This window comes from Mycteria americana, chromosome 5 (genome assembly GCF_035582795.1).
Source record: "Mycteria americana isolate JAX WOST 10 ecotype Jacksonville Zoo and Gardens chromosome 5, USCA_MyAme_1.0, whole genome shotgun sequence".
In the NCBI taxonomy this organism is placed as follows: Eukaryota; Metazoa; Chordata; class Aves; order Ciconiiformes; family Ciconiidae; genus Mycteria; species Mycteria americana.
In genome coordinates, this window is record NC_134369.1 from 30144204 (window position 1) to 30170142 (window position 25939).

The window sequence follows — 25939 nt, forward strand, 5'->3', positions numbered from 1 at the left end:
GGGGGAGGGAGGTAGAGAGGGAGGGAGGTGCCTGGGAGTCCGCGGCGGCACTTTCCACACGGAGCCGCCCCCGCCGCTCCCCGCCTACCCGAGCCGCCCCGGGCCGGGGGGCCGGCAGGGGAGGGAGCCGCGGCCGAGGTAAAGAGGGGCAGCCCCTGCCGCCGCTGCTGCCGGGAGCCTCTTGCTGTGGCGAATCTGCCGCGGCGAGCGTGGAGGCCTCGGCGGCGTGGCGGTATCGGCGCCGCCAGCCACGGGGGCTGGGCCGGCGGGGCAGCGCGGCGGCGGCCGCGGGCTCCTCGGGGGCGGGGGACCGCCTGGAAGCGGCCGCAGGCCGGTAAGGGCCGGGTCGGCGCCGGGCGGGGGCGGGGAGCCGGGCGCTGCCGGCAGGGTCGCTCCGCTGCCCCTCGGCGCGCAGGGCCGCCCGGCAAGGGCAGGGCCTGCCAGGCCTGTTCCACCCGCCCGACGGCAGCGGGGCGGGACACGCACACGGGGCTACCGGCGGTTCGTGTCTCTGCCATTCCGGGCGTGAACGTGGCCGGGTCGGCGGTGACTGGGGACGGTTCCCAAGCCCGGGAAGCGGGCTGCTGTGGTGCACCAGCCCCCTCCCCGTCACGGGAAGTAAGTTCCTGTCGGCACCAGGCCCCCTCCCGCCAGGCAGGGCTGGAGAGTTGTCAGCCCCGCAGTGAGCCCCCTGCTTCGACCCCCGTGCTTTTAAAAGCCGGTACAAAGAAGTAAAAGGATTTGTTCCATAACCTGAATGGTAACGGAGCCTGAAAGGCTGACTGGTAAAAACCATCCTGAGTCTCCTTCCCCTTTGGTTTATGCAGGTGAAGGCTCTAGGGAAAGCTCTGTAACAGAGGAGCCCCAGAGGACCCCCCTGGCTATTAGCCATGGCCGTACCTATTGCAGTTCTTGACTGCGACCTCTTGCTTTATGGCCGTGGACACAGGACTTTGGATCGCTTCAAGCTGGAGGATGTCACGGATGAGTATCTAGTATCCACGTATGGCTTTCCCCGACAGTTCATTTACTACCTGGTGGATCTCCTGGGAGCCAGTCTCTCTCGCCCTACGCAGCGGTCCAGGGCCATCAGTCCAGAGATGCAGATACTTGCTGCACTGGGTTTCTATACCTCCGGCTCCTTCCAGACTCGCATGGGGGATGCTATTGGCATTAGTCAAGCCTCCATGAGCCGCTGCGTTGCCAATGTAACCGAGGCATTGGTGGAAAGAGCTGCACAGTTTATTCACTTTCCTGAGGATGAAGCTACCGTTCAGAGCCTGAAGGATGACTTCTATGGGCTGGCAGGCATGCCGGGAGTGCTGGGGGTGGTTGACTGCACCCATGTGGCAATCAAAGCACCAAATGCTGAGGACCTCTCCTATGTGAACCGAAAGGGTCTCCATTCTCTGAACTGCCTGATGGTGTGTGATGCCAGAGGAGTCCTCCTGAGTGCTGAAACGCACTGGCCAGGCAGCCTGCCCGACTGCACGGTGTTACAGCAGGCAGCCCTTACAAGCCAATTTGAAACTGAGCTACATAAAGATGGCTGGCTACTTGGTAAGTCAATTTTTCATTGTTGTTTTCTGTGGAAAGTCTATGGTATGTTGGCTCCTCTTTGAGTCTAGAGCCTCTGGGCACAAGTGATAACATTTATTGCTGATTGCTTTCCTGCAAATTCCTTGAGGTTTTCGATTCAGTTTGGATGATCCTTCTCTTAGAAGTCTAGAATAGTAACTTCCAATCTGAGGTTTATACACTCTGATTATTGTATGTATGAATTTACAGTCACTCTGTTAAGACCTTGTTTTCAGTATCCCACACCTTTCTAAGCTGAATTATGCAATTTTTAATTCTGTGTAGGGTCCTAGTCCACCTGTCTTTCAGTGTATTATGTAGTAAATGAATTCTCTTAAAACTCTCCCGTGTTCTTCCAGGATTTCCCTGTGTAAAACAGAATGTCTTTATTTTGTTGTTTGTCACATTTGTAAACCTGAGTTACGTGTTTTCTCATGCCTTCTGTTTTAGCCACAGAAATAAGTTATTCTGTATCTGCAGTACCAGAAAACCGAGGGTGAAGAGCTGCAATCTGATTAACTGTGGGTATGTAACCTGTCCTCCTTTTCACTGCTAACAGGTGACAGCTCCTTCTTTCTCCGAACATGGTTGATGACCCCTCTGCATATCCCCGAGACACCTGCAGAATATCGTTACAACATGGCACATTCTGCCACTCACAATGTCATTGAGCGGACGTTCAGAACCATTCGGTCGCGTTTCCGCTGCCTGGATGGGTCCAAAGGCACCCTGCAGTATTCTCCAGAGAAATCCAGCCACATCATTCTGGCCTGCTGTGTGCTACATAACATCTCCCTGGAACACGGGCTGGACGTGTGGTCTTCACCAGCTACAGGACACATGGAACAACCTGAAGAAGAGTATGAGCAAATGGAATCAATGGACTCGGAAGCCTGTCGTATTCGTCAGGAGCTTTTACTTACTCATTTTAGCTAATGTTGTGACAGAGAGAAGGCTTCTAACGGTTCATCTGGGAAGATATACATAGGAAATATGCCCCTTCCTCTTCTTTAAGTTTGTAAGGACTAAGCAGACGTGAGACAAGGAGAAATTTTATTAATTTCATTTCAGGCAGTATTCTGAACTTCTCTCAATCTCTCCAGAGATGCAATTTAATTGCTAAATTTTTACTGTTGTGATGCTTATGGACTCCCCTTTCATCTGATTTAGAGAACAAGGACTAATGTGAGATCAGTGGAGAAACTTGGGAAATTGTCTTTGATAATTATGAAAAATCTGTAAGCCTCACACTGTTTTACAAAGCAACAATTCTATGCCACTTGGTAACCCAAAACATTTAGGATTGATTTTTAAACAGTATTTCACACAAATTAAACTTCCATGTGGACTCATGTCTACCCTGAATTCATGAGCAGCAAAGCAAACATTTATCTTTTCGTTTGCAGGTATAAAGTCTTGCTAAATACCATTTCCCAGTTTTGCATGTCTCGCAGAACCCAGCGATTCCTCTGAAAGCTGACAGCTGTGTTCTGGGAGGAGTCTGGCTTTTTGCTGGGTTACACACTAGTGCTTGCACGTACCTAGAAGGTCAAGAAGGGTTGAACGTTTCTTCTTTCCCAGTCTGGAGAAGATGTTAAGCTATGGTTGACTCTCTCAGTTACTTAACAGCTATTGGGAAATGGGCAAGTGAATGTAAGTCTAGTTCTCGCTAGGTATGTCTGCCACAACAGAAAATGTCAATGACCACTCATCTTGTTGGCCGCTGTAAAAGAAATGCCAAGGACTGGCTGGGTCACAAAAATTGAACTGATTGCGAAAGTTCTCTGTTTAGGTGAAAACTGAGGTACAGAAAGGCTGCTCTACCACTGCTGGCAATTTACCTGTTCAGTGGAAAAAGATGACTAATGCACGTGGTTGTTGCTGGTACAGGACTGGAAAGTTTTCTGGCAATGTTCTCGTTCCAAAAGATGCAAGTGTTTACAAGGATCTCTTGACAGCAATCTGAGAAAATTTTGTTTCTTAGATTTTATTATTTACTAGGCAGTAAATGAAACAAAAGTGGGAGGGAATGCAGAATGCTGCAAAAATGTAGCTACTTAAAGTGGCAGTGCAACCATCTGGCACAGCAGGTCTGTCTGCTTTTTTTAGAGGAAATGAGCCTGGATCACGCCCCATGTTTGAAGAATAAGAAAGTATGGGACACGTTCCTAAGTGTAGGATGGAGATGCAGGATTAGATATAGTTCTGTCAGGTTTGCAATGGCAGTAAGCATTTACTGTCTTATAGAAAACCAAGCATGCTTTATGATGTATAAGCAGCATGTTTTCATAAGCCTTGATGAGAACAGTAACATAGTATGTACAACAATCTGAGATCTAATTCTGTTTTCTTTACACATCTTCCCATGAAGTATCACAGAAGAACTACTATTGCTCACTGTGGCAAACCCCCTGCTCCTCTTACCTAGGAAGAAGCAGACAAGCATTATTTTCTGAAAAAAAAAAAAAAAAGGCATTTTTAAGGTAAGAGTTGCTGCCGTTGGTGCCTGATGGCTCATAATCATATCTGATGGACTAGGCTAAAAATACTGATCTTTAGACCTAAACACCGGCAGACACTGAATGAGCTGTGTGGGCGATGCTAAGGTCAAGTAAGACTGGGACATGTGTAGGTACAAATGCTGTCACGTAATAACGAGCTGGAGCTTCTCCACTTACCCTATGAATAGCTCTTCTCGGCGTGTGCCGAGACCAGAGCAAACTCAAAGTGGAGGCTTCTCCCGGAATACATTTGCTGCTGGGTTTTGTCTTCCTTCAGCCACTGTCACCTTTGATAAAGTTTAATTTCAAAACTGATCTCGCTGCTTCTCAGTTTGGGCAGAACCTGCATCAGGCTGCACCAGAGGAGACCAATCCACTCAACAAAACTACTGTTCTTCCTTGAGTCAGATGTCGGTACCCTTCAGTTCACTTAGGAAATGGAACTTCCTCATCTAGAGACGAGTTTGCCGCAGGTACTCCAACTTCCTTCAAAAAGATTCATCTAGACTTGTCTCTTCTCCCTTGGGTTTAGACAATATTTAAATCTGACAGCTTGAGATACATGTTTCTTCTTTGCTTTCCCCTTCCTCTGTACTCTCACCTCATCTCGCCAGCTGCATTCTGGAGTACTTACAAATTTGTGCATTTGTCAGAGCTTTGAAAAGTCGAGTCTACCCTGACCGTATGATGTCTGATAAATCTCTGTCGTGTGCTGGAGGATGACAGTGACTGACTGTCCAAGGTATTGCAGTTTTCACTACTTGACTAAATTCCTTGTAAAATCCCATCACCAGCCCTTTTCAGCGTTCCTTTAAAATACCTCCTTGAAGACTGTCTAGCTATGCTGCAGCCTGCCTTTGCTCCCTCCAATCCTGTGTATTACAGCAAACCTCAAGCCCTAAACTTCACCTGTCTGAGCCTTTTGACTTTTTTTTTTTTTTTCTTTCCCCTTGCTGGCTTACTGGTGCAAAGTGCCCTGGCTTGCTTAGATTTTCCTTCCAACAACCAAGTCCCTCCTGAGGCTGTCGCTTCTTCAATACAGATGAGGCAGGAAGATACAGCAACTTCTACTATTGCCTCCCTAGGGCTTCTCCTTGCAGGGTGCCCCTCTTCCAAAGGGGCTACGTACATGTTTTGTGTCTTCACCATCCATGATGTTGGAGATCAATATATAACAATAAAGAGTAACACTCTGCTGTTTCAGGAAAAAAATCTTTGTGGTTACATCTCATCTGATACCCCTATCTGTTTCTCTCTAAGCGTGTTTCACTCTGATGCCATCTATCTTTTCTTGCCTGTTTTTAACTACATTTTTTCCACCCTGTATCAGTCTTGGGGAGGGGGGGGATACACGAGACGTGGGGAGCGTGCTGTAGGGTGAGATTTAAGAAAAATAGCCTACACGACAGAGGGAGCGGGGCGCTGCCTGCCCGAGAGGCCTCCCCATGTCGGGGTAACAGCGAACACCCGCGGTGCGAAGCCCAGCCGCAGCCCGGCACAGCCGCGACGGACTTCACGGGGGCAGGCCGGGGCCCGCCCGGTACCGTAGTTTTTCCCTTGACCGGGTGCCTGGCACAGCGCGGCTCCCGGCCCCGCTGGCTGCTCGCCCCGGCCGCCACCCGCAGCCCTCCTGTCCGGCGGGGAGCCCCGGGCACCCGCAGCCGCGGGGAGGCGACCAGGCCAGGCCGGCCCGGCAGCGCCACCCGCCGCCCTCTGGGCTCGACTCGTCTCGCCTGCCCTCCGTCGCCCCCGGGTGGCCGCGCGCAGCGCCGCGCCGCGGTGGAAGAGCTCTTCGCTCGGCTGGCGCGGCCTGGCGGCGTTCTAGCTTCGGCTGCTCGGGCCTTGGTACCGCTCTCGGCGCCGCTCTTCGGGTCCGGCTCGGCGCTCGGCTGGCTCGCCTGGCCGGAGCTCGGAGCGGCGGCGGCGACGACCGAGCACTGGGGGCCGCTCCTTCCGGGCCCGGCCCCGGCCCTGGCCCTGGCCCCGGCCCCGCTCCCGCTCCGCCCGCCCGGCCCCGGCCCTTCCGCACCAGGTAGGCTCCGGGCCTACGCGCTCGGCCCGGCTCCAGGCCAGGGCCGCGCCGCCGCCGCTCCCCGGGCGGGCGGGCGCGGCCGTCCCCGCGGCGGCGCCCCGGAGGGTGGCGGGCACCTGCCCGCGCGGGGCCGCCGGGCCGCGGCGAGCGGAGCGGGGCCGGGGCTCGCTGCCGGGGCCTTTGTTTGGGAGCTCCGGGACCGCGGCCTGCGGCGGGGGGAGCGGGGAGGCTGCCGCGGCGACGGCGGGCCCCGCGGGCCGCGCTGCCCCGGGCCGGCCGCAGCCGGCGGAGGGCGAAACCCGGGGCGCTTGCCTCCCGCTGGCCGGCCGGCGGGGCCGGGGCCGGGGCTGGGGCCGGGAGGGAGGGGAGGCCTCCGAGGAAAGCGGCTCCCGAGTGCCGGGGAGCTGCCCCTGCCCCGCGGCCGCCCGCCCGCGCAGCGCCTGCCCCGCCTGAGCGCTGCTAAAAGCCGGAATTTTAAATCCGAGCTTGGGTGCCTTGAGCTCCCCTCTCCATCGCCCCCTCCCCTCCTGCTGCTCCCAGGGAACAGGCTGGGACTTCCACGCACCCGCGGTCTGGGTAAGGTCAGGCTGCGTTTTGGGGCTGCTGTTTTGAAATAATAAATATTTTTGTTGTTGTTTTTTCCGGCCTTAGCCAAATAAAACGTGAAGTAAGTGTTGTCTTCTCTATCACTCCTTCTGTTTTTCATCGTGTGTTGCAGAACACTTGCTTGTATAAGTAGAGTTTTGCATAAAATGCGTTAATGTGTGCCTCTAGTATGATGACACTCGATTACCTCTTTTCTTGTGAGGGAGCATACCCAGTTAATTCACTAGCTATAGAAAGGGTTTTGTTTTCACCTGCAATATTCCTCCAGACAACACCTAAGTTTCTGTAGTGTTCATTGAGTTTTTTGAGATTATTTCTGATTGTGTCAGTACTGTCCTTTCCACTGTCTGTGGAAAGCAATTTTTGCAACACAGCTCCTGTACTAAACCAGCATTTCATGTTCAAGAGATGTTTTAGATGGTTACACATAATTTTTCCCAATACACACTTTTACACTGTTGTTCTGTTGGAAGAGACTGACTCAAGAATAGCTGTTATCTAGGTGCAAGCTAGTCTTCAGGAAGATCAGCTGTATGAATGTAGAGTCCCTATAAATATGTTCAGGAAGAGTGCTCGGTGCTGCTCCATTTTCTCCGCCATGTGAAATGTTCTTAGATCTTTTATATAAAAACCCAACGTGTTTATATTTGTCCTTGTTTACTGCTCCACCCAGTTTGGTGTCCTTTGCAAATGTCATCTGGCTTCTTTGCCTTTGCCACTCCCATCGTCTTTCAAATTGCTAATGGGAATGTTAAAATGGGACCTAAGAATGACCTGCTGGTAATGTACACTTACTGCCAGTCCATTACCAGACAGTTGAATTCTGTTTTTGGGTCAGTTTTCAGAACGTGGTATGGGGTTAGATCCAGGCAGATTTGAATGGCTTCTGGGTGAACGAGGCAACAGTACCTGAAATTCTCTGCTAAATTTAAAATCCCTGTTTGTTTTCTGCAGGGCTGCTGTAATGCAGTTTCTAACATTCATAACTCTTCAGTATAGCTTGCTTACTAGTTCTGTGGTCCACAATCGGTGTTGCTGTAGATAAATATTTTTTTTTAAGTTGGTCCATTTGTGTTTTGACGGTAACAAATAAGTGTCTTGTACTCATCTGTTGATTTGTGGCAGCGTGGATGTTAATGAGTGCAGCAGTCCCTTAGCTTTTGTATTTTTTCTGATACCCGGAATGAAGAATATATTTGGATCCAAATATCTGGACTTGCCTTTTCAGATTTAGTTGCTGGGGAGTTTAAGCAGAATGTTTACTTTGCTGACAGCTTCTTCTTAGTTTTCTTTCTTTTGCCCTTTTCTGAGTCATAACTGACCCTCTGGATTCTTGGTTGTTTCCTACTTTTCCGTTTTCTCTGCAGGACTTTTAACTTTTACGCAGCTGTAACAAGCAGTTATAAAGAAGACAAGCAACAATACTGTCTGCCAGTATCCCTTTGCCATAAGTTAGGGATTTGAATACTTACTCCTTTTTTTGTGTCATAATTTTTTATGAAACCTCTGGAACGTAACTTTAGTGTCTTTTATGCCGTGGTTAGCAAACTAACTGAATTCAAGGCTCTTACAAAGTTATTGTTGATGTTAATACTTATTAGTACTATTAATATAAATAAGGTACTTTTAAGATCATTAAGGTACTTTTTTTTTCTCTTCCTATTGAGTTTGTATTATTGGAGACCTGATAAAGGGCATGGTGCATGTTAATAGTTACCTTGTGTGTTTTGTGTTAGTAGCCCTGCACTAACGTAGCAAGGAGGGTGATAGAGACAAAATATTAATGAGGTGAGGACAAAAGAATTGTGGTTTTCCAAAGTGAATAATGACGTGATGTGCAGTGGAAGAGGATTAATATTAGAAATATTTTAATGGAAAATTAATGAAAGACCCATTGATTGGTTTGCTTAAAACAAGAGGAAACCTACTTGTCTGCTTCTTGGGATTTAACGTTGGTTGTTAAGAAGTCTGACTAGGATTGTTGTCTAGTAACTGTTTGTTGTCTCCAGTTTTTGTAAACTGCTTGTTGAAGGCACGCAGGACCATGAGGTGCCAGGTGTGAGCATGGAGAGAGTCGTCTTAATCTGTGTGCTTGCACAGCTCCGCTTTGAATGTTCTCAGGGAGGTCTTTTGGGCTGTCCTGGCAGAGTGATTCCTGCTGCCCTCTTCCTGGTATGTAGCACTAATTCTTCACCTTGAGCCGTGTAGAATTGCTGAGAGGAGTCTGTGACCCGTGTTTCGGACACTTTCCCCCCTCCCTTTATATTTCTCCCACAGTGTCAGTCCAAGGCCAAGAAGGGAAAGGATGTCAAGAACTGGCTGTGTTTCTTTGTTCAGAGTCTAAATCTTCTTTGTCTCCCACCTCTTCTTTAGTTCTGATACATCTGTGCATGAAGACTTCAGCTTCTGTGTAGATCGTTTTTGCTTTTTGGCTTGTTACCTTATTTGATTATTTCCATGTGAGCAGGAAGTTGTATGAACTGTGTTTTTAAAAATATGTTCTCACTTCCAGTTGCTTTTTCTTTATTACTTGGATAAGGTGCACGTGCCTTAAGTGCAGCCTTGAGCGCATAAAATACTTTGTCTTCGTCTTGTGGATACCCGATGCTGCTTCTGCTACTCTGTAATGTTGGTGCTCCCAAATTTCTCTTGAGTGTTGATGTCACTAGGGGGCACTTGGCTGTGGCTCTTGAGGTTGAGGAACCTTGATGTGACTTTTCATGTAAACACTGGGATTTTGAATTGAAAATTCCTTTACTTTCCTATCTAAATGAGAACAATTCTCTTAAGGAGTTAACCTGAAGTCTATGTCGCTCTATTTTTCTCTATATATATTGCTCTAGTTCTGTCTTTTCTCTCTGTCCTTCATTTCCTGCTGTGTACAGTACTTAGCAAAAGATGCCATGATCTGAGTATGCAGTTGGAGAAACCAACTCTTAATCTCCTGGATCTCAATTCTGCTGTTTTACTTATCTTACAGCTTTGTGAAATTATATTTATTCTCTTCCTATCTTCTGGATTGGAACTAATATCAATCTTCTCAAGAATTCATTAAGTTTATGTGGAAATGGTAGTAATAGTCATGAAAGTGCTCCATATTCTCATTGGTAAATGAAACTGTCAGACTCCAGACACAGCTGATCACTTTTATTTTTATTACTTCCCTTCTTATATTTACCATTCATTTTCTGACCTTTAGGAGTTGGTATCTGCGAGTTTCTCTTCCACTTTCTCACAACTTTGCTGTAAATAACTAGCAATTTAATGTACTTCTTTTGACTGAAAAGTTCTCTTAGGAGTATTATAGGTCATTTAATCCAGACCGGGAAGACAAATTAAGATTCTAATGGCAATCAGCTCCTTGTTGCAGTCATATAGGATCTTGAAATGACGATGTACTGTTGACATCTTTGTAATGTAATTGAATTTCCTGAGCTGTTTATAGTTTCAGTTTAAAACATGGCATTAAATTTTTTAATCATGAAGCACTAATACAAGTTATTTTTCTTTAGGAATCTTGTTCTGATTTATGTGGAAATGCTTAGAGCTGTGGATACAATTTAGAGCAGTGTATCTAGTGCATCTGTAGATGATGTACTTTGAAATTACTTTCCAAATCTCTCTAGCCTTGATCAAGGGAAAACTTCAGCTTACAGAATAATACTTTGGGGAATATCTTAAAAACTTTGAAAACTAAAACCAGGGCCATATAATGGAAGTGCCTTCATGGTATTAGTTTTGGACTGTTGCATAGTTGTATCATAAACTTACTTTCTCTTCTCCTAAGGCTTTTTTTTAGTTTTTGGTTGGGGTTTTTTTTTCATATTTAGGGGCACTTCGTTGAAGATGCTGTGCTCTAGTGTCAGGAATCTGCATGATTCTAGTGTCTTAAATTAAACTGCTTTTGGTTTTTTAGAAGCATAATCAAAGACATAGAAGTAGAAACAGAGTGAAAGAATGGATTCTAGTTTTGCTTTTTCCATTGTTTTGATTAATCATGCTTAAGATAATTGTTTGTTATACCTCTGTGGACTGTTTTTGTTTGTGGGTTAGCCTTGTTTAAAGATTCCAGTGCAATGTAACTTTATTTCCAATTTTCTGTTCATTTAGATATTGCTGCAAGATAACTTGAAGTTGTCTTTGTGCAAAATGTTTCCTGGGGTTTTTTTTTGGTTTTAACCCAAGAAGAGCTAGAACCTCAGAGAACAGTCATAAAGCTGATATGGAAATACCACAAATGGAGTTAAAGGAAGACAAATCATATTGTTTGAGGGAAATTTAAATATATAGCTGATCAGGTACATTGTGAGAAATTTATGTGGCCCTGTCACTTAATACTGAACATAGTCCCGTTCCTCCAACATTTGTCTTAAGTTTTGATCTGTGGAACTATTCTGGATATGAGTCATGTCACCCTTTTTTAACCAATTTTTGTTGTTGTTACAGCATTGTTCAAATTCCAGTGCTACATAGTTTGATTACTTACCAAACTAGGACTCTTGGAGTTGTCTTGTTTGTTTAGCTGAGTTGATGCAGTGCAAAGAGGGCAAATCAGCTTTTTTGTTTTGGTTTTGCACAAACTTTTTTGTTTTGCTCAGCCTTTCAGGTGGAGACATGAAAAGGGTTAGTAGGAATGGCAGGGCACTTGGTATGAGTTGAATCAATATTTTTAATAAAACTGCTAGTAGAATTCAGGTCTTCTGTCTGGGATAGCGTTTCTGGGGCTTCTTACATGGTATTGTTTTGTGCAATTTAGGAAGATGTTGGCATCATAATCTCTGTATTGCAGAGGGGGATTGACGACTTGGAGTGTAGACAAGGAAGGGAACTAGAAAGTCCCTGGAGCTGTGTGATTGCTCACATATATTCCAAATGATGTTTTAGGCATCTGGTTCATTCTTGGAGATCTCCTGTCTGTGGGTCTCAGAACCAGGTTTTACTGCTTTCTCAATGAAGCTCCTGTAAAAGAAGGAGGGGCTGTGTAGTCTGTAGTCATTGGCAAGATGATCTCCGACTGTCTCGGTATGCACAATGTTTTCTTCTTTGGTCTTTTGAGCTTCTGAAAGACATAGGGGTCTTGATAAAGCAGTTTGCCTCAAAATTAGACTGTGTAAAATAGAAGGGAAACTGATTTGTGGTAGAAAATACTTTGAGGAAATAGCATGTCTTGTGAGTACAGCCTACATGAGGATCACTGGCAGTGAAGATAAAGCATTTGGGCTGTACCGCTGCATACACTGTTTTCGTGCCTGTCTGATGATCTTGTGATTGTTCTTGGAGAAGCCACCCACGTGTACAATGGTGGGAATGCTAAATTATTACTAATACTTATTAAATTACTGAAATTTACTAAATACAATAAAAATACTCTTGAACTCTTTAATATCTTGCTGATATTCAAAGCCTGAGATGCTGCAGTTTAATTTGGAATAAATGAAATGGCATGCTTTATTGTTAACGCTGGACACTTTGCTTAAGGACAGACATTTTGAAAACAGAAGTTACTGGCTTACAAGATAAGTAGGCCCATGGCCAGAGCTGGGATAGTTCAGACTACTAATAAGCTGCTTCTCTTCTTTTCTAGAGACAAGTTTGCTTGTGTTTTTGCAGGTCAGTGACATACCTCATTGTTCACAATAGTTTTGGTTTTGTTTTGTTTTGTTGTGGTGGGTTTTTTTCTTTCCCATCTGTGTTCTTTTAATACAAATTATACAGCTTACACTGACCCATAACCTATGTGGATCATATCAATTTCACAGTCAAGGTATTCTGGAGGTCTTAAAACTTGACAAAGGGACTTAGAGACAGACACTACCAGCACATGCTTTTCTCCTCTCTGGTCTTTTCTAGGGAAGCTTATACATGCATTATCTCTGTGGATCCCAGATTGCAAAGCCAGAGACAGCTTTTATATTTCACTTAATGTTGCCTCTTTCTTCATTAGTCACTTGAGACCTCTTTGGGCAGCAAAATTGTCTGAAATTATGTGGACGTTTGTATCTTTTGGATAGAACTCCCATTATAAATAACGTTTACTGATTGCAGCTTTTTTTTCTTTTCTTTTTAAACACCGGTAGAGCTGTTCACACTATTTCTGTATGCACACATCAGGAAAGGCTTTTAGTGTTGGACTCAGCACGCAACCAAGAAGTCCTTTGGAGGGGTAATAGATTTGTAGTCTGAGAGCTGAAGGCTGCATGAAACAACTTCTTTTATCCCCCAATGGAGAATTGAATAACATGAGGTAGTACTCTGATATTCTTTGCATCAAAGCCAGCTGTGCTCCCAGAACAGTGGTACCAGAATCTAAATGAAATTAATAACGCCAAAGATGCTGGGGTGGCAGGGGCCATGTTAAGAGATAGGACCATCATCTCTGTAAAGTGCTAAAGCTTCTAATTGAAATGGTAAACCACTGCATAATGCATAAAATATCTTGACATCTTTTCTACATGGCGATTTGAATGGCCTTCTTTTTATTCCTCTTCTCTCGCTACCTTTTTGTCAGTGTTTTCATGGGGTCCTGTACCACTATGAAGTATTACCAATTTGCTGCTTTGCTTTGGTTTTCTAGAGGTTCAGCATCTGTAAAAGTAACAATTACAAGTGAGCTTGTATTGCTCTGAGGCTGGGAATTCTTAAGGCTTCTTCAAGGACAGCTGGCGCAGAGCAAGTGAAAGGCTTGGGGCTGGGCTGCATAATGCTCTTTCCAAAACTGTAAACAGCCCAGCATACTGTCCTGAAATGCCCTGAAGGGAGACAACTGTTAAGGAAACAAAGCTGCCAATTATAGAAAAATTTCTGACTCTCCACTTTCAGAATTTCTGTGGTGCCCTGGACCACATCCAGGGCATCAGCTAATCTTCCAGTTGTTGGACTCCTCTTTTGGTCATTCTGATTAAAAAAACCAAACAAACAAAAAAAACCCCCAACAACAAGAAGAAAATGGAAAAATACCAATCCCTGAGCAGTTCCTTGTTTTGGTGGTCAGCTGTTTATCAATTGTGATAACATGGGTATTTGTAATAGAAGCTGTTACTAAATCAGTCTACCACATGCCTGGACAGGTTTGATCCAGTGAGCTGCGGGTTTTCTTTATGCTGAGGCCCAAGAAGTATTTTCAAACCCACTGTGTTTCATTTAAACTTTGTTAGGTGGCTACTGAGTAGCTATAAATATGGTTGGTACTTCCATGGTTTATCTGCTAATGGTATTTAATAATATGCTGTCATTATTTGGCTTCTTGTATTTGAGGAAAATGTTTGGAGTTGGTGGGTATATTTACTAGATTAGAGAAGGAACCAGTTCCTTTAAAAAAACTCCCAACCAAAAAAACCCACCCAACCAAAACTGAACATATGATCCAATAGTAAGGTTAAAGGCTTCCTGCTAAAGTGAGTGAAGGTAATGCCCATGTCTACACTGCATCTATTTCTCCATTTGAAGGCTCTAATTTTCTTTGCCAGTCTGAAGTGTTGCTGAATGTGTCACCAGCTAGTGGAGAGCAGTTACTGTATTCAGGTTAGTTCAGATAAAGGAGTAAACTTTCCCCTTGTGATGCATGGATAAAGCTTGGCCCCCAAAGGGATCCGGGGTAACACTGGAGTGCCACCCCCATTCAAGAAGGATGCATTCAGTGGTTTCTGAAGAGATCCCAGCTTTTAAAAATGTTGAGCAGGTTAGCAGGGTACTATGTAGGCATTCGAGCCCTGAGTTTCTTTTGTTTTCTTTTCAAATGGGATAAAGAGGTGAGTCAGAAGAAGCTGAAAAAACAAGGGACAGTCCCTGAGGGAAAAACATCAAGTTCAGACACGCTCAGGAGACTCACATATGAAGTGTGTGTTGTAGCCGAATTAGTTCAAGAAATTAGTACACATCTGCAAAGATTTAGATAAACTGTCTTAGGGTAGGTACTTGATTTTATATAGTGAAGATGACTTGGTCTTTCAATAAGGTGAATACAAGAGGTTCAGTAACTGCAGTTGTAGGTGTTACCTGTTTGTTTATTTTACAATATGTAAACTTGCCTGTGGCATAAATAAACATAAAGATGTTTGTTAAACCTCTTGATTTCCTTGTTGCTATTGTACTTCAGGGATCATTAGTCCTTCTGATAGGACTGAAATGTTCCCAAGTTGTCAGAGCTTGTTCTTTCTCATGAGTAATTGGGTTATCCTGCTTGTAAGTTATCAGGATCTCTTAAGTTTAGGTTGTTTATCCTTTACAGCTATCAAAAGGCTATTCCAAAGCTTAATGTTTGAGATCTCTTCAAACTTCCAGCTTACTCCAGCTGCAAGTCTGGTCTTCCATTTGTGTCCGGTTTATATGTTTATTCTTGGGTTGTTGTAGTCCTTACTCCTTGAATGCAACCATATAGAACATTCAGCTACTGTTTTCTTAATTTTACTAGACAAAACTAGACTTACAGTTTCCTCCTGTAAAATAGGCTTTTTATTGCCTGTATTGTTGTGAGCTGTCCTTCCTCTCCACGTTGCTTACCACCTGAATCCAGTCATTTCTGAACATGGGTGACCGGTGCTGTTTGCAGAATCCAGATGAGGATTTATTAGCAATTAGTGAAAAAAGATTTTTGGTTTAGTGATTCCTGTATTATACTGTACTTTTGGCTGTATGTACTCCAGTTATCCTTCTGGCTTTTTGGGGTCTGGGCTTTTTTAATCTGTACAGTTGCTTTTAAGAATCCACTTGCAGCATGACATCTTTAGTTTTTGTGTTGCTTTCCAGTAAGGCTTTTATTTTGTAAAATAATTCCTACCTAATGTTTGGCTGACTTTCATAGATTCTTAAAAGAAGGCTTATTTTACACTGCAGAGTTCAGCTTCTCTAAAATTGATTATCCTCATGCTGTTCACATTAAGCATCAGGGAATTTCCAGCTAGCTTGAATTTCTTTGTGATGAATTTCTTTTCTAGGAAGATGGATGCCTTTACTTGTTCATCACTTCAGTACCCTTTATTGTACTTTTACAAATGAAAACTGGTCTGCTTTATTAGAACTCATTTTCCTGGCTTATCTCTTTAGACAGCTCCTCCCTGTAAGCAGCAGCTGTCTTAAATCATCTGTTCAGGAGATTTTTTTTTTTTTTTTTTTTTTTTAGGGACAGTGGCAGGAAAGAAAGGTTTGCTAATGACCGTTCTGAGTTCTGTCATGTAACAATTCATCTCTTCTTGTGTACATGAACCTTTTTTCCCTGTATGTGTGTTTTTTGCTTTTTTAAGTTGCCACTTCCTTCTCTATTGAATATTGATGGTTTTGTTCAGTGTAACATGAACTGAGGAGGATTTATCTTTAGATCTTTACGTTCTAAAGAGATGACAGAGTAGTATGCGCGCTCTGCTGGGATCAAAAGGTAATAGCATTGCAGCAGTGTTTCTTGGTTTATGTATTCTAAGAAACTTAATGTTTCTGGAGAGCTTTTGGTGGCAATCTCCGATGTATGAGACCATTCAAAAGCTATGTAACTTGGTTGCTATTAGAGTCGCTATATTTAGTTCTTTCAAAGAATTTTTTTTTTTTCTAGAAAACGAGTATTAATGCTTTCCATAGCAGCTCAAAGCATACTAAAAGCATTAATCTTTGCCACTGTGCATCACTTGGGTGAACTGTTGTTCTAAGAACAATGTGGATGGAAAGATGATGTGCAGACAGGCAAAATGAATCATCTTGATGGAGTTGGCCAAGATGTCACTACAACGTAAGGTTTTGGTCTGATACACGGTGGTTTTCATACATTGTAAGCTATTGTGATGGAGTTGGAAGTAATTTGGACTTGAGGTCTATCGATTGTCCGACCTTTGCAGTGATAATAATTACTATTACTGAAATTTGAATAATTCCCCCAAGACTGCTCTGTCATATTGTCAATTTTTTAACACTCTTCCTCTAGCTATCCGTCACCCTTCCCAGATAGGACCTAAATCTTCAAGGTGTAAAGGCTGTCTCTTCATAAATCTTTTTTTCTTTATTATATACAGCAAGAGACAGAGGGAAGGGAAAGAGTTTCAAGGCCAATTTTTTATTCTCTTTGGGCGTGGTATGCCTAGGGCATGTGTACAAGGAAAGGGCTGGATGCTTTCAAAAACCTTTCAGAGTAATCTTTGGCTGCAGAAATGTCACAATTGGGCCTCAATAATGGAAGAAGGTAGCAAAGGCTGCAGGAGAGGATAGATTTTTCTGTTAAATCTAATCTTTTGGGATTTAAAGCTCTTAATTCATCTAGGTGATCAAGGTAAAAGCTGCCTTCCTTATCATTCTCTTCTCTTTCTAGGTTTCCATGAAGATAAACAACTGAAATGTGGATAGCCTATTTGTAGCTTGGTGGTGGTTGTCATCTGGAACCTGCTGGTGTCTCCTCCCAGTAGTTGGTGTAACGTTGGCTGCTGAGAGCCATGAAGGTTGTACCGGAGAAGAATGCTGTCCGCATCCTGTGGGGTAGGGAACGGGGTACCCAAGCCCTGGGTGCTCAGCGGCTCCTGCAGGAGTTGGTGGAGGATAAAACTCGATGGATGAAATGGGAGGGCAAGGTAAGGTTGTAGGATAGAGGTGCATAGCTTGATCTTGGAGTGGGGGAAGGGAGGCAGGGATTTGAAATACATTGTCTTGTGATTGTACATTTGATGTGTTACACTTGATATGCTGTCTGGCTCTGTTCAGTTCCTGCAGTGATGTGATACTAGATATGTTCCTGCAGCGGGTTCCCCTTGTTGTCTGTGTGGCTTACAGTTAAAGTATGATCATATGACACTTGCAACACTTCCTGCTTTGTTGGCTTTTTCAGAAAGTTGAGTTACCAGACAGTCCACGCTCCACCTTCTTGCTGGCGTTTAGTCCAGACAGGTAATTAACTCCTAGTTCGTTCCCTGTTTCAGCAGTCTCCTTACACTCACAAAAGTGATGGAGGCTTGTTCTCGTTGACTTGTCCAGTCCTGAATAGCTGAGTGAAACTTCTGGTTCCTGACATGCATGGATGGAACGTGCGCACCTTCCTAATCTCACAGCTTCGAGCATAGTTGGTGTTTAATTTCTGAGGTACCCAAGCGATGCATAGCTCTAAAGAAAAAAGGATCTGTGCAGCCACCGTGAGATTTCATAAGAAACTTGAGGGAGTAAAGGGTGTTTTAGCACAACACGCCAAGTGATGTGGCACACCCACTGGGATATCTAGGACTAAAGAACAGAGCAGAATGATGCGTGTGTTGGAAGCAGAAATGGAGGTGGGATCTCTCTTAGTGTCACTTGATTTGACAGTGGTTGAGATGGTGTGGAGAATTGGGAATATTTATTTGCCCCAAACTGTCACTCAGGAGTTCCTTCTGAGCTGCATGTTCACTCTGACTTTCAAGGTCAAGTTTGTGCTTGCAGATCAGATGAACTCATGTTTGCATGGATCCTGAAATCTGGCTACAGGAAGCTTTGTGGCCATTGGTGAAATGGTAGCCTCTTACTCTTTGAGCTCTGTGTGGGAGAGCTGCTGGGTTAGGTGTGAACAGACCCTGTTGAGATGAAGCTAACCATGGTCTGGTTTTGCTGTACTCTTCTCCTGCTAATGTTTGTCCTACCTTCTGCATTCCCAGGACCCTAATGGCTTCTACACATGTCAACCACAACATCTACATCACAGAGGTGAAAACGGGCAAGTGTGTTCATTCCTTGGTTGGACATCGCCGCACTCCCTGGTGTGTCACCTTCCATCCCACCATCCCAGGCCTCATTGCTTCAGGATGCCTAGATGGGGAGGTTAGAATTTGGGATTTACACGTAAGTCTTTCCTGAAACATATATGCCTTTGGTATTTGGTGGGTGGTGACTTTTTTTGTCTGAGTTTGTTTCCCAAATGTTGCTTGGTAAGAGAGCTGTTTGAAAGCTTTGACGTGACCTGTCTCTAAAAGCATAGAACAGATCGTAGCCATCCTCTTCTGTCTAGAGAGGAGGTGACATTCTTCATTCAATCCTCCCAGGTAGGTCATGCTCCTTACCTGTGCCTGTTTATTTGATTAGAGTTGTACAGATAATGCTGGAGAACTTTGTGCAAGGTGCCTGTTTAGCTTATGTGAAAGACGTGCCAGTTTTCATTCCACTGAGCGTATCTGAACTCTTCATTAGAGAAGCTGCTGCTCTGCCAGTTTTACCTAGACTGGTGATTGGCACAGAGACAAAACACGTATACTTACCTGGTCTCTTTTGAAATGCAGCATTTTTACAGGCTGCTTGAGACACACTTACCTACAAAAACACATCTGTGGTCATTGTTGCAAATAGTGTTATGTTTTAGACGTGACACGTGACCTTGTATAAGAGCAACTGTTGTCGCTAAGAAAGCATGTCGCTTCCATGCTCTAGTCAGAGTCTTGGAGAGATGGCACATACATGGAAACCTAATGATCTCAAACTTTGTGATAAACTGCTTGTGATTCTTGACTCCTCACTCAGGGTGGAAGTGAGAGCTGGTTCACAGATAGCAACAATGCCATTGCGTCGCTTGCTTTTCATCCTACGGCTCAGCTCTTGCTGATTGCGACAGCCAATGAGATACATTTCTGGGACTGGAGTCGTCGGGAGCCTTTTGCGGTGGTGAAAACAGCCAGCGAAATGGAACGGGTCAGGTGAGTTCTTGCTTCTGGGGGAGGAGAACACTTGTAAATGAAAAATGGTCAGATTTGGGGAATGTGGGGGGTTCCTCTGGGATGCTGCACCCTCTGCATTGCTTGCAGCTCCTTGACCCTCTACCAACCCCTTGACCTGGTAGAAAAACAGTTCTGTGCACAGGAAAAAAAGCAATCGGAAATAATAGATCAGCTTGGTTGTTCGTATTTGTAATCTGACGTGTGCCCAATGAATGCTCAGGATCTACTTCAGATTCATTTGTAAGCTTAGTAATGAAACTTGTCAGCCATAAGGATGAGGGAACCCAGAAGTTGCTGGAAGAGAGTGCTGAGCTATTACTTTGGTGCAGTTATAGAGGAAACTGTGTTGCTGGAAAGTTGATGTCTTCTTTTGAGCAATTTAAAATAAGACAATGTTGTAACATTTGAGGGAAGTTAATCTCTCCCTTTGTACCAAATTCCAATTTGTATTATATATGTACATGTTAAAATTTCCTGGCTATTTCAACTGATACAGCAGTACGTGCTTCCAGCTTTTAACTTCTATATAGTGTTGCTGTGCACTATAATATAGCTACAGTCTTCAGCTAGATAAGTATGTTTTCTTAACGCTTAAACTTCTTGACGTCCTTCAGAAGAAGATGATGGTAATGTAGCAATGTTCTCATTGCAAATATTTCACATGGGATTTTCTCCCTGCTGTGTCCAGCTTCCTGTGTCAATGTGGAATGTGAACTGATGATTGATACTCTGGCTCTGCTTTTGTTTTAGGCTGGTACGGTTTGATCCCTTGGGACATTACTTGCTCACAGCTATTGTTAACCCTTCTAACCAGCAGGTAAGGGGAATGTCAGTACCTGTATTGACTGACTAATTACAAGATGCTCTACATACATTAACCCTAGTCTGTTCCTAAGCAGCCTTGTGCTTTTCTGAAAACCTGAAGTCCTTCTCAGCCGAGTTCTGTCTCGCCTTAATTAGTCACATGAATGTTCTTGTGTTATGTGCAGGGCTATTAAAGAGCTCTCCAAAGTGTGTTTGCTTTGCTCTCACTGTCTCATTGGTGGTGGGACAGATGTCCCAAAGGCCTTGCTCTTTCAGTTCTGTTGGGACATTCTGCTGGATTTGAATCTACACGAGGTATTAACAATGCTCCCACGGCCGCTGACCCTCAGATACTGATGCTTCTGTTGGTATGAACAGTGTATTGTCAAAGCTCACTGGGCTGTAGGAAGAGGTTGTCTGGATTCATAAAATGAACTTTGAAATAGAGTCAGCTGGTTTCCTGCAAGTCAAGGCCTCTAGGAAGGGACTTATTGCATCCTTTCATCTGTCTGGGATGGTAGCTGGCTTTCTGCTGTTTATCTGGAGATACAGGATTTTGCTGTGAGGTGACTGAACTTTGATTGCTTCCTTCTGCAGAGTGATGAGGAAGTGGAAATCTCCGTGGACAGCACAGAGTTGCCACATTATCGCCAGCGTGCTATCCTTCCTTCTCAGCCTGTGAGGCGCACACCCCTCCTGCACAACTTCCTGCATATGTTGTCCTCCCGCTCCTCTGGCATACAGGTGGGAGAGCAAAACAGTGTTCAAGACTCTGCTACCCCATCCCCTCCACCACCGCCACCACCACCACCTCCGCCTCCAGCCAGTGAGAACACAAGGGCATCTGTCTATAACAGGCTCCGGGAGCGTGTCAGCTATCCCACAGCAGAGTGCTGCCAGCACCTGGGGATGTTGTGCCTTTGCAGCCGATGCTCTAGTGCAAGACTTCCTTCTTCTCTCTTCCCACACCAGGAAAACGCACCTTCCACGTCTTCTGGGGCCACTGGCACTTCCTTCTCCTCTGTGCAGACAGAGCCTTACCAACCCCCAGAGCAGGCATCCGTAGCGCAGGAGGAGCAGGGGATACTTAACAGGCCCTCTGCTTTCAGCACAGTTCAGAGCAGCACTGCTGGCAACACCCTGCGCAACCTTAGCCTGGGCCCCACGCGGCGGTCCCTCAGCGGGCCCTTAGCAGGCCACCAGTCCCGGTACCAACAGTCTGCGAGAGAGATGGCTTCAGGCTTAGGCGGGTCTGACTGGTCCAGGACAGTTTTGAACATGAGCTCTCGGTCAGAGCTGGAAGCCATGCCTCCCCCTAGGACCAGTGCCTCCTCCGTGAGCTTGCTGTCGGTGCTGAGGCAGCAGGAGGGAGGTTCCCAGGCATCAGTCTATACCTCTGCAACAGAAGGGAGGGGCTTTCTGGCCCCAGGGGCTGAGGCGGACAGTGGTAGTAGCGCTGGCCCAAGCAATCCGGCCAGCATCCGTAATGAGCTCCAGTGTGATTTGAGGCGATTCTTCCTGGAATATGACCGGCTTCAGGAGTTAGATCAGGGGATTGGTGGGGAGCCCAGCCAGTCGCAACAGGCTCAAGAAATGCTCAACAACAACATTGAGCCTGATCGGCCGGGTCCCTCCCATCAGCAGACTCCACACAGCAGTGAAAACAATTCCAATTTGTCCCGGGGTCACCTGAACCGCTGTCGCGCTTGTCATAACCTGCTGACCTTTAACAATGACACGCTGCGCTGGGAAAGAAGCACGCCTAGCTACACACCAGGGCAGGTCCAAAGCACGTTTGAGGGTGTGCCTCCAAATACCAGCCAGGTGCAGCCTGCAGAGAGAACCGAGGGCAGAGCTCCTGCCTCTAGCAGGCTGCAGCTGGGCAGCTCTTCCACCCCGCAGGAGGAGAGGACCGTGGGAGTGGTCTTTAACCAGGAGACGGGGCACTGGGAAAGAGTTTACAGCCAGTCGGCTTCAAGCAGACCTGGGAATGTATCACAGGAGGCCTTAAACCAGGAAATGCCTGAGGAAAGCTCAGAGGAGGATTCACTCAGGAGGTAAGATGTATGCTTGGCCTTCCTCCTCTATTTTTTCTTAAACCTTTCCCATCTAGTCTGAGTTTTTCAGTATTTTCAGAGTTAAAAACGTTTTCTCATGTGGTCATGTGCTATTTATGTAGATGAAAATAGAGACGTTGCATTGATGTCTTTTATAGCTGCCATTGTCATGCTGCAGGTAGGTCCTGGGAGTGTCTGTAAGGACAAACACCAGACCTCTCAACGGGAAAGGAGAATGGCAAAAGGAGACAGGCAAAAGTACGAGCTCTGGCAGCAAGTCTGTGGGGTGAACTATGCTCCTGGTGTTTCCCAGACACTGCAGAAGGGTGGGAACACAGGATGTGCTACGCTGTCCTTTATGCCCCATACCATGCTTGTGCTGCACACAGAGAATCTGCCCAGGGTAGGCCTGGAAAATTGGGCATGAGTAGTGAGAATTGCTTTCTTGAGTGCTGTGTCTTGTTGAGATTGGAAGGGTTGACAAACATGTCCTTGGTCTTGCCATATAGGGCAAAAAAAGTCAAAGCTCCACGTCAGTGGCTTGGGCATATATCTTAGTTGTGAGTGTTCAGTCAAACCCATGTGGTTTGCTTGCCTTTTGATAAAGAGGTGAGTTTTGAAACTGGCTCCCATTGACCCAAGTCTAGGGTGGACTGGTTGGGGGCATGCTGATCGCTGAAAATTTTAGGTTCTGCTGTATTCTTTTTTGGAAGGATGTTTTTTTTATACTTCAGATGTGTTTGTTACCAGAAACAGAATGAGCCAAATGAAACTTGCACCAGGAAGGACCTGTGCTTTGTGTGGAAGTGTCTCCACTGGCTTGTATGCATTGTACTTCAGCTGCATTGGTACTTTGGATAGGGTTTCCCTGCTGGGTTTCAGTTTGACATCCTCTCCATCAAGTGGTTGGTGCGCTTGTCAGAGGAAAGGTCCAGTCCTGCTGTTTCTCACAAATGGATACTTTGTGCTGTAGGAAAGCAAAGTTTCCGGGTTGGATGCAGATGTACCTGACTAAGGAGGCTTTGTACACAAGAGTGCCTGAGGAAAGGGGATTCTTTCCTTCTTCCTGCAGATAAGCTAATTATACTCAGTCTGGTACAGTGGCTGCCTTTCTTGTTGCTGTAGTTGCATAGCAAATAAGTGGTGATGGTCATGAAATTATTCATCTGCTTCTAAATCTTTGCGCCAGGTTTTTTTTTATAGCCTGCCGTAATGAGAGTCTCAAGCTGATTACATTGTAACTACTTCTTTCTTGGTCCTGGATTTACCTGCAGTTAATTTAAATCAGATATTCTCTAGTCCCCTATTAAAGGGCAGAGAGGTGAGAAGGAGCTGACAAATTTAGCTTTAAAATGGCACTTGAGTAAGTCTTGCATTATCTTTCTTTTGAAACAGCTGTACATGCTCATAGCGTCTCCACTGTGTTGCTTGTTCTCTGGGCCAAGTCACTGTAGTGTAAGAAATAACGGGGGCAAATAACCTTTTTCTTGATCAGGCGATTGGCACATATTTGGACGGTGAGGTGTGGTGGGATCTGTAGATGTGATCTTTTCTGTGGGAGTTGTATAATTTAAAAAGGCCCTGAGGCATATAACTCAGTCCACCCAGCATGCCGGAGCTGGATGGGTTGCTGCCTGACAGCTGGAGTCCTGTGCCTAAATCTTGGGGTCACTTTGCCTGTTGCCCTTGGTGGTTGCTGCTGCCTCCTCAGTGGCTGTAGCATCTGTGCAGGGTTAGTTGCCTACCTGGTTGCCTGTGCAAACAGGTGCTTTTTGCTGAGACATTAATTTGGAGTGTGTAGTTCGATGCGTGAGCTTAATTCCAGAGGAATTCCTGTAAGATGAAACCTTTAGTGAAACCCTTTTGGCAGAGGTTGCTGAGGTCATAGGGACTCTTTTGTTTTCCCAGTCTCCTGCTTCTGTTATCAGGCCTTTCTCAAGAACAGGCATGGCAGGGGCTTCTGCTTCCCTTCTAATTGAAGTTAAGGTAACTGTAAGAGTAGTGAGGTAAGGAAGCTGAGAGCAGTGAGCAGTCTGGTATTAAAAGGTCATGGCAATTTCCTTGAAGTAAAACTTCATTTCCTTTTCTGTTAACCATGTTGGGTGGACTTGTGGGGAGCTTTATGAAATCTTTCCCCTTAAAAGGAACCCTGCATGTGGGATAGCTATATCCTACAGGTGTAATCTTTTCCCCTTCTCAAACTAGCCATTATATTTTTCCTTATAGAGCAATAATAAGTCAGCAAGCACTCTCTTATGTGATTTCTGCATAGAATGAACATCCTCAGGTCCAGCCTTCTAGTCTCCCAGACCTAGGGTGTGCTCGCACAGTTGGAAGTGCTGGAACCACTCCTGCACAACAGTCCAAAATGTCTATTAACCTTTGCAGCTGCAGAAGCATGCAAAGATAGTGACTAAGGTTCATAAGGTGTAAGCTGTGTAATGCTGAAAGTGCTGGGGAAGTAGAGGGGGGAAGGTAAGCCTTCAAGCCTGAGAGTGCAAGTGATAACTGCATACACACTTTCAATCGATGTAATTTTGTGCCTATGGACCTCAGGTTAGTTGTTAGCATTGGGGGAGATGCATGGATTTGCTTGTAACCTGTTTTATATTCTGTTCTTCTTTGTTTCTCCATTAGATGTCCTCATTGGGCAATTGAGCTCTGTAGTCAAAGGCCAACTGAAAAGCTTAAGCTAAAAATTGCATCTGGAAACTGTGTGTATGTTCTTATTCCCTGTCCATGGGCAGGATCCATTCCTTGACCTGGCTCGCCTGGCCGAGAAGTAGCTTGCTGGGATGATATTGCCATAAAGGGTCAATTAAGTTAATAGGTAGTTTAATGAAGGCTGTTCCTCTTTGAATTCTGTTGATGCAGCTATGCCAGCTGGGTAGGGAGAGAATTCTGCTCTTTCTGATGGTGCTGGGCTAATTATCTTGGGCTAATCATGAAGGGATTAATAAGCATGTAATGAAGCTATTCCTGACTAACAGCTCTGGCACCTTTATTAGGAGGAACATGTCACTGAGAGGCTCAGCAATACAGCAGTCCTGTCACATTCAGCTTGGCCTGAAAGCAGCACTGAAAGGGCGTTGAGCTGTGTGCTTCTTGAAGCTGTGTCAGTGAGGTATGAAATTGGGGAAGGTTTATGGTCTACCTTAAGCAGAAGTTGGTGAGACTGAGCTTCAGCTTTTCTGAGGTTCTCCAGGCTGATCACATTAATTCAAATGTAGGCTTTTTTCCCCTGTGGATCTATCTTTGCTTCACTTCTAACATCAAAGTGAAAAGAGCCTCAGAAATCCCTGAAGGTGTCATGTGAAATGTGCTGCATGAAATTGGTGAGAGAAACTATTGGCAAGATCTGGATGAAGGAAAGATAATTGAGCAACAGATAATAGCTAGTTTAATTTTTCTATAACTTCCTGTTAATTAAAAAATGGGTTGAGGAAGCATTGTGTTAATACTGTAATCTTAGTGAGGGAAAAGATCCTGTAAGTACTTTAAGCCGTTGTTGCTGTGTGGGCCAATTCAGGTTGATAATGAAAAATTGAACAGGGAATGAGAGAGGATTCTTCTAGTCAGGTGCTTGTTTGAGAGGAGCGAGCTAGTGCCACCTTCTTAAGAAAATGATATATAAAATCCTAGCAGTGGTCTCCACTGAAGTATAATTTCAGCTCATCAATTAATAACAGGTGGAGTGCAATGCCGTCTAATAAAACT

General features: G+C 45.1%; 2 protein-coding genes across 9 annotated transcripts in view; both read left to right on the forward strand.

Moving 5' to 3' along the window:
- Positions 1-30: 30 nt before the first annotated feature.
- HARBI1 (harbinger transposase derived 1) lies at positions 31-2926 on the forward strand. 4 transcript variants are annotated; one of them, XM_075502682.1, is made up of 3 exons: positions 31-138; positions 828-1560; positions 2138-2926. In XM_075502682.1, exons 2-3 carry the CDS (start codon positions 891-893, stop codon positions 2512-2514), a joined length of 1047 nt encoding a protein of 348 aa, XP_075358797.1. In that variant the 5' UTR covers positions 31-138; positions 828-890; the 3' UTR covers positions 2515-2926. The 4 variants fall into 4 exon arrangements, with proteins under 4 accessions (XP_075358797.1, XP_075358798.1, XP_075358796.1 ...); XM_075502683.1 differs by lacking the exon at positions 31-138 and adding an exon at positions 150-334; XM_075502681.1 differs by lacking the exon at positions 31-138 and adding an exon at positions 341-618.
- A 3615-nt stretch (positions 2927-6541) lies between these two features.
- Positions 6542-25939, forward strand: part of AMBRA1 (autophagy and beclin 1 regulator 1) — a 136259-nt gene continuing 116861 nt past the window's right edge. The window contains exons 1-8 of one of the 5 annotated variants that reach the window (XM_075502679.1): positions 8742-8889; positions 17006-17261; positions 17516-17574; positions 18312-18495; positions 19168-19340; positions 20112-20178; positions 20763-20909; positions 22068-22222. In XM_075502679.1, coding sequence (XP_075358794.1) covers positions 17127-17261; positions 17516-17574; positions 18312-18495; positions 19168-19340; positions 20112-20178; positions 20763-20909; positions 22068-22222 — 920 coding nt within the window. In that variant the 5' untranslated portion in view covers positions 8742-8889; positions 17006-17126. Of the gene's footprint in view, positions 6688-8739; positions 8890-16296; positions 16433-17005; positions 17262-17515; positions 17575-18311; positions 18496-19167; positions 19341-20111; positions 20179-20762; positions 22223-25939 lie in introns of those variants that run through there. The other 4 variants (XM_075502676.1, XM_075502675.1, XM_075502677.1 and 1 more) reach the window with 4 other exon arrangements.

What these genes read in the sequence shown, in the direction of transcription:
- HARBI1 (XM_075502682.1), top strand. Translation starts at nt 891, where the DNA reads ATGGCCGTACCTATTGCAGTTCTTGACTGCGACCTCTTGCTTTATGGC. An exon ending in TAAAGATGGCTGGCTACTTG is followed by an intron (nt 1,561 to 2,137) that starts GTAAGTCAATTT and finishes CACTGCTAACAG; the next exon opens with GTGACAGCTCCTTCTTTCTC.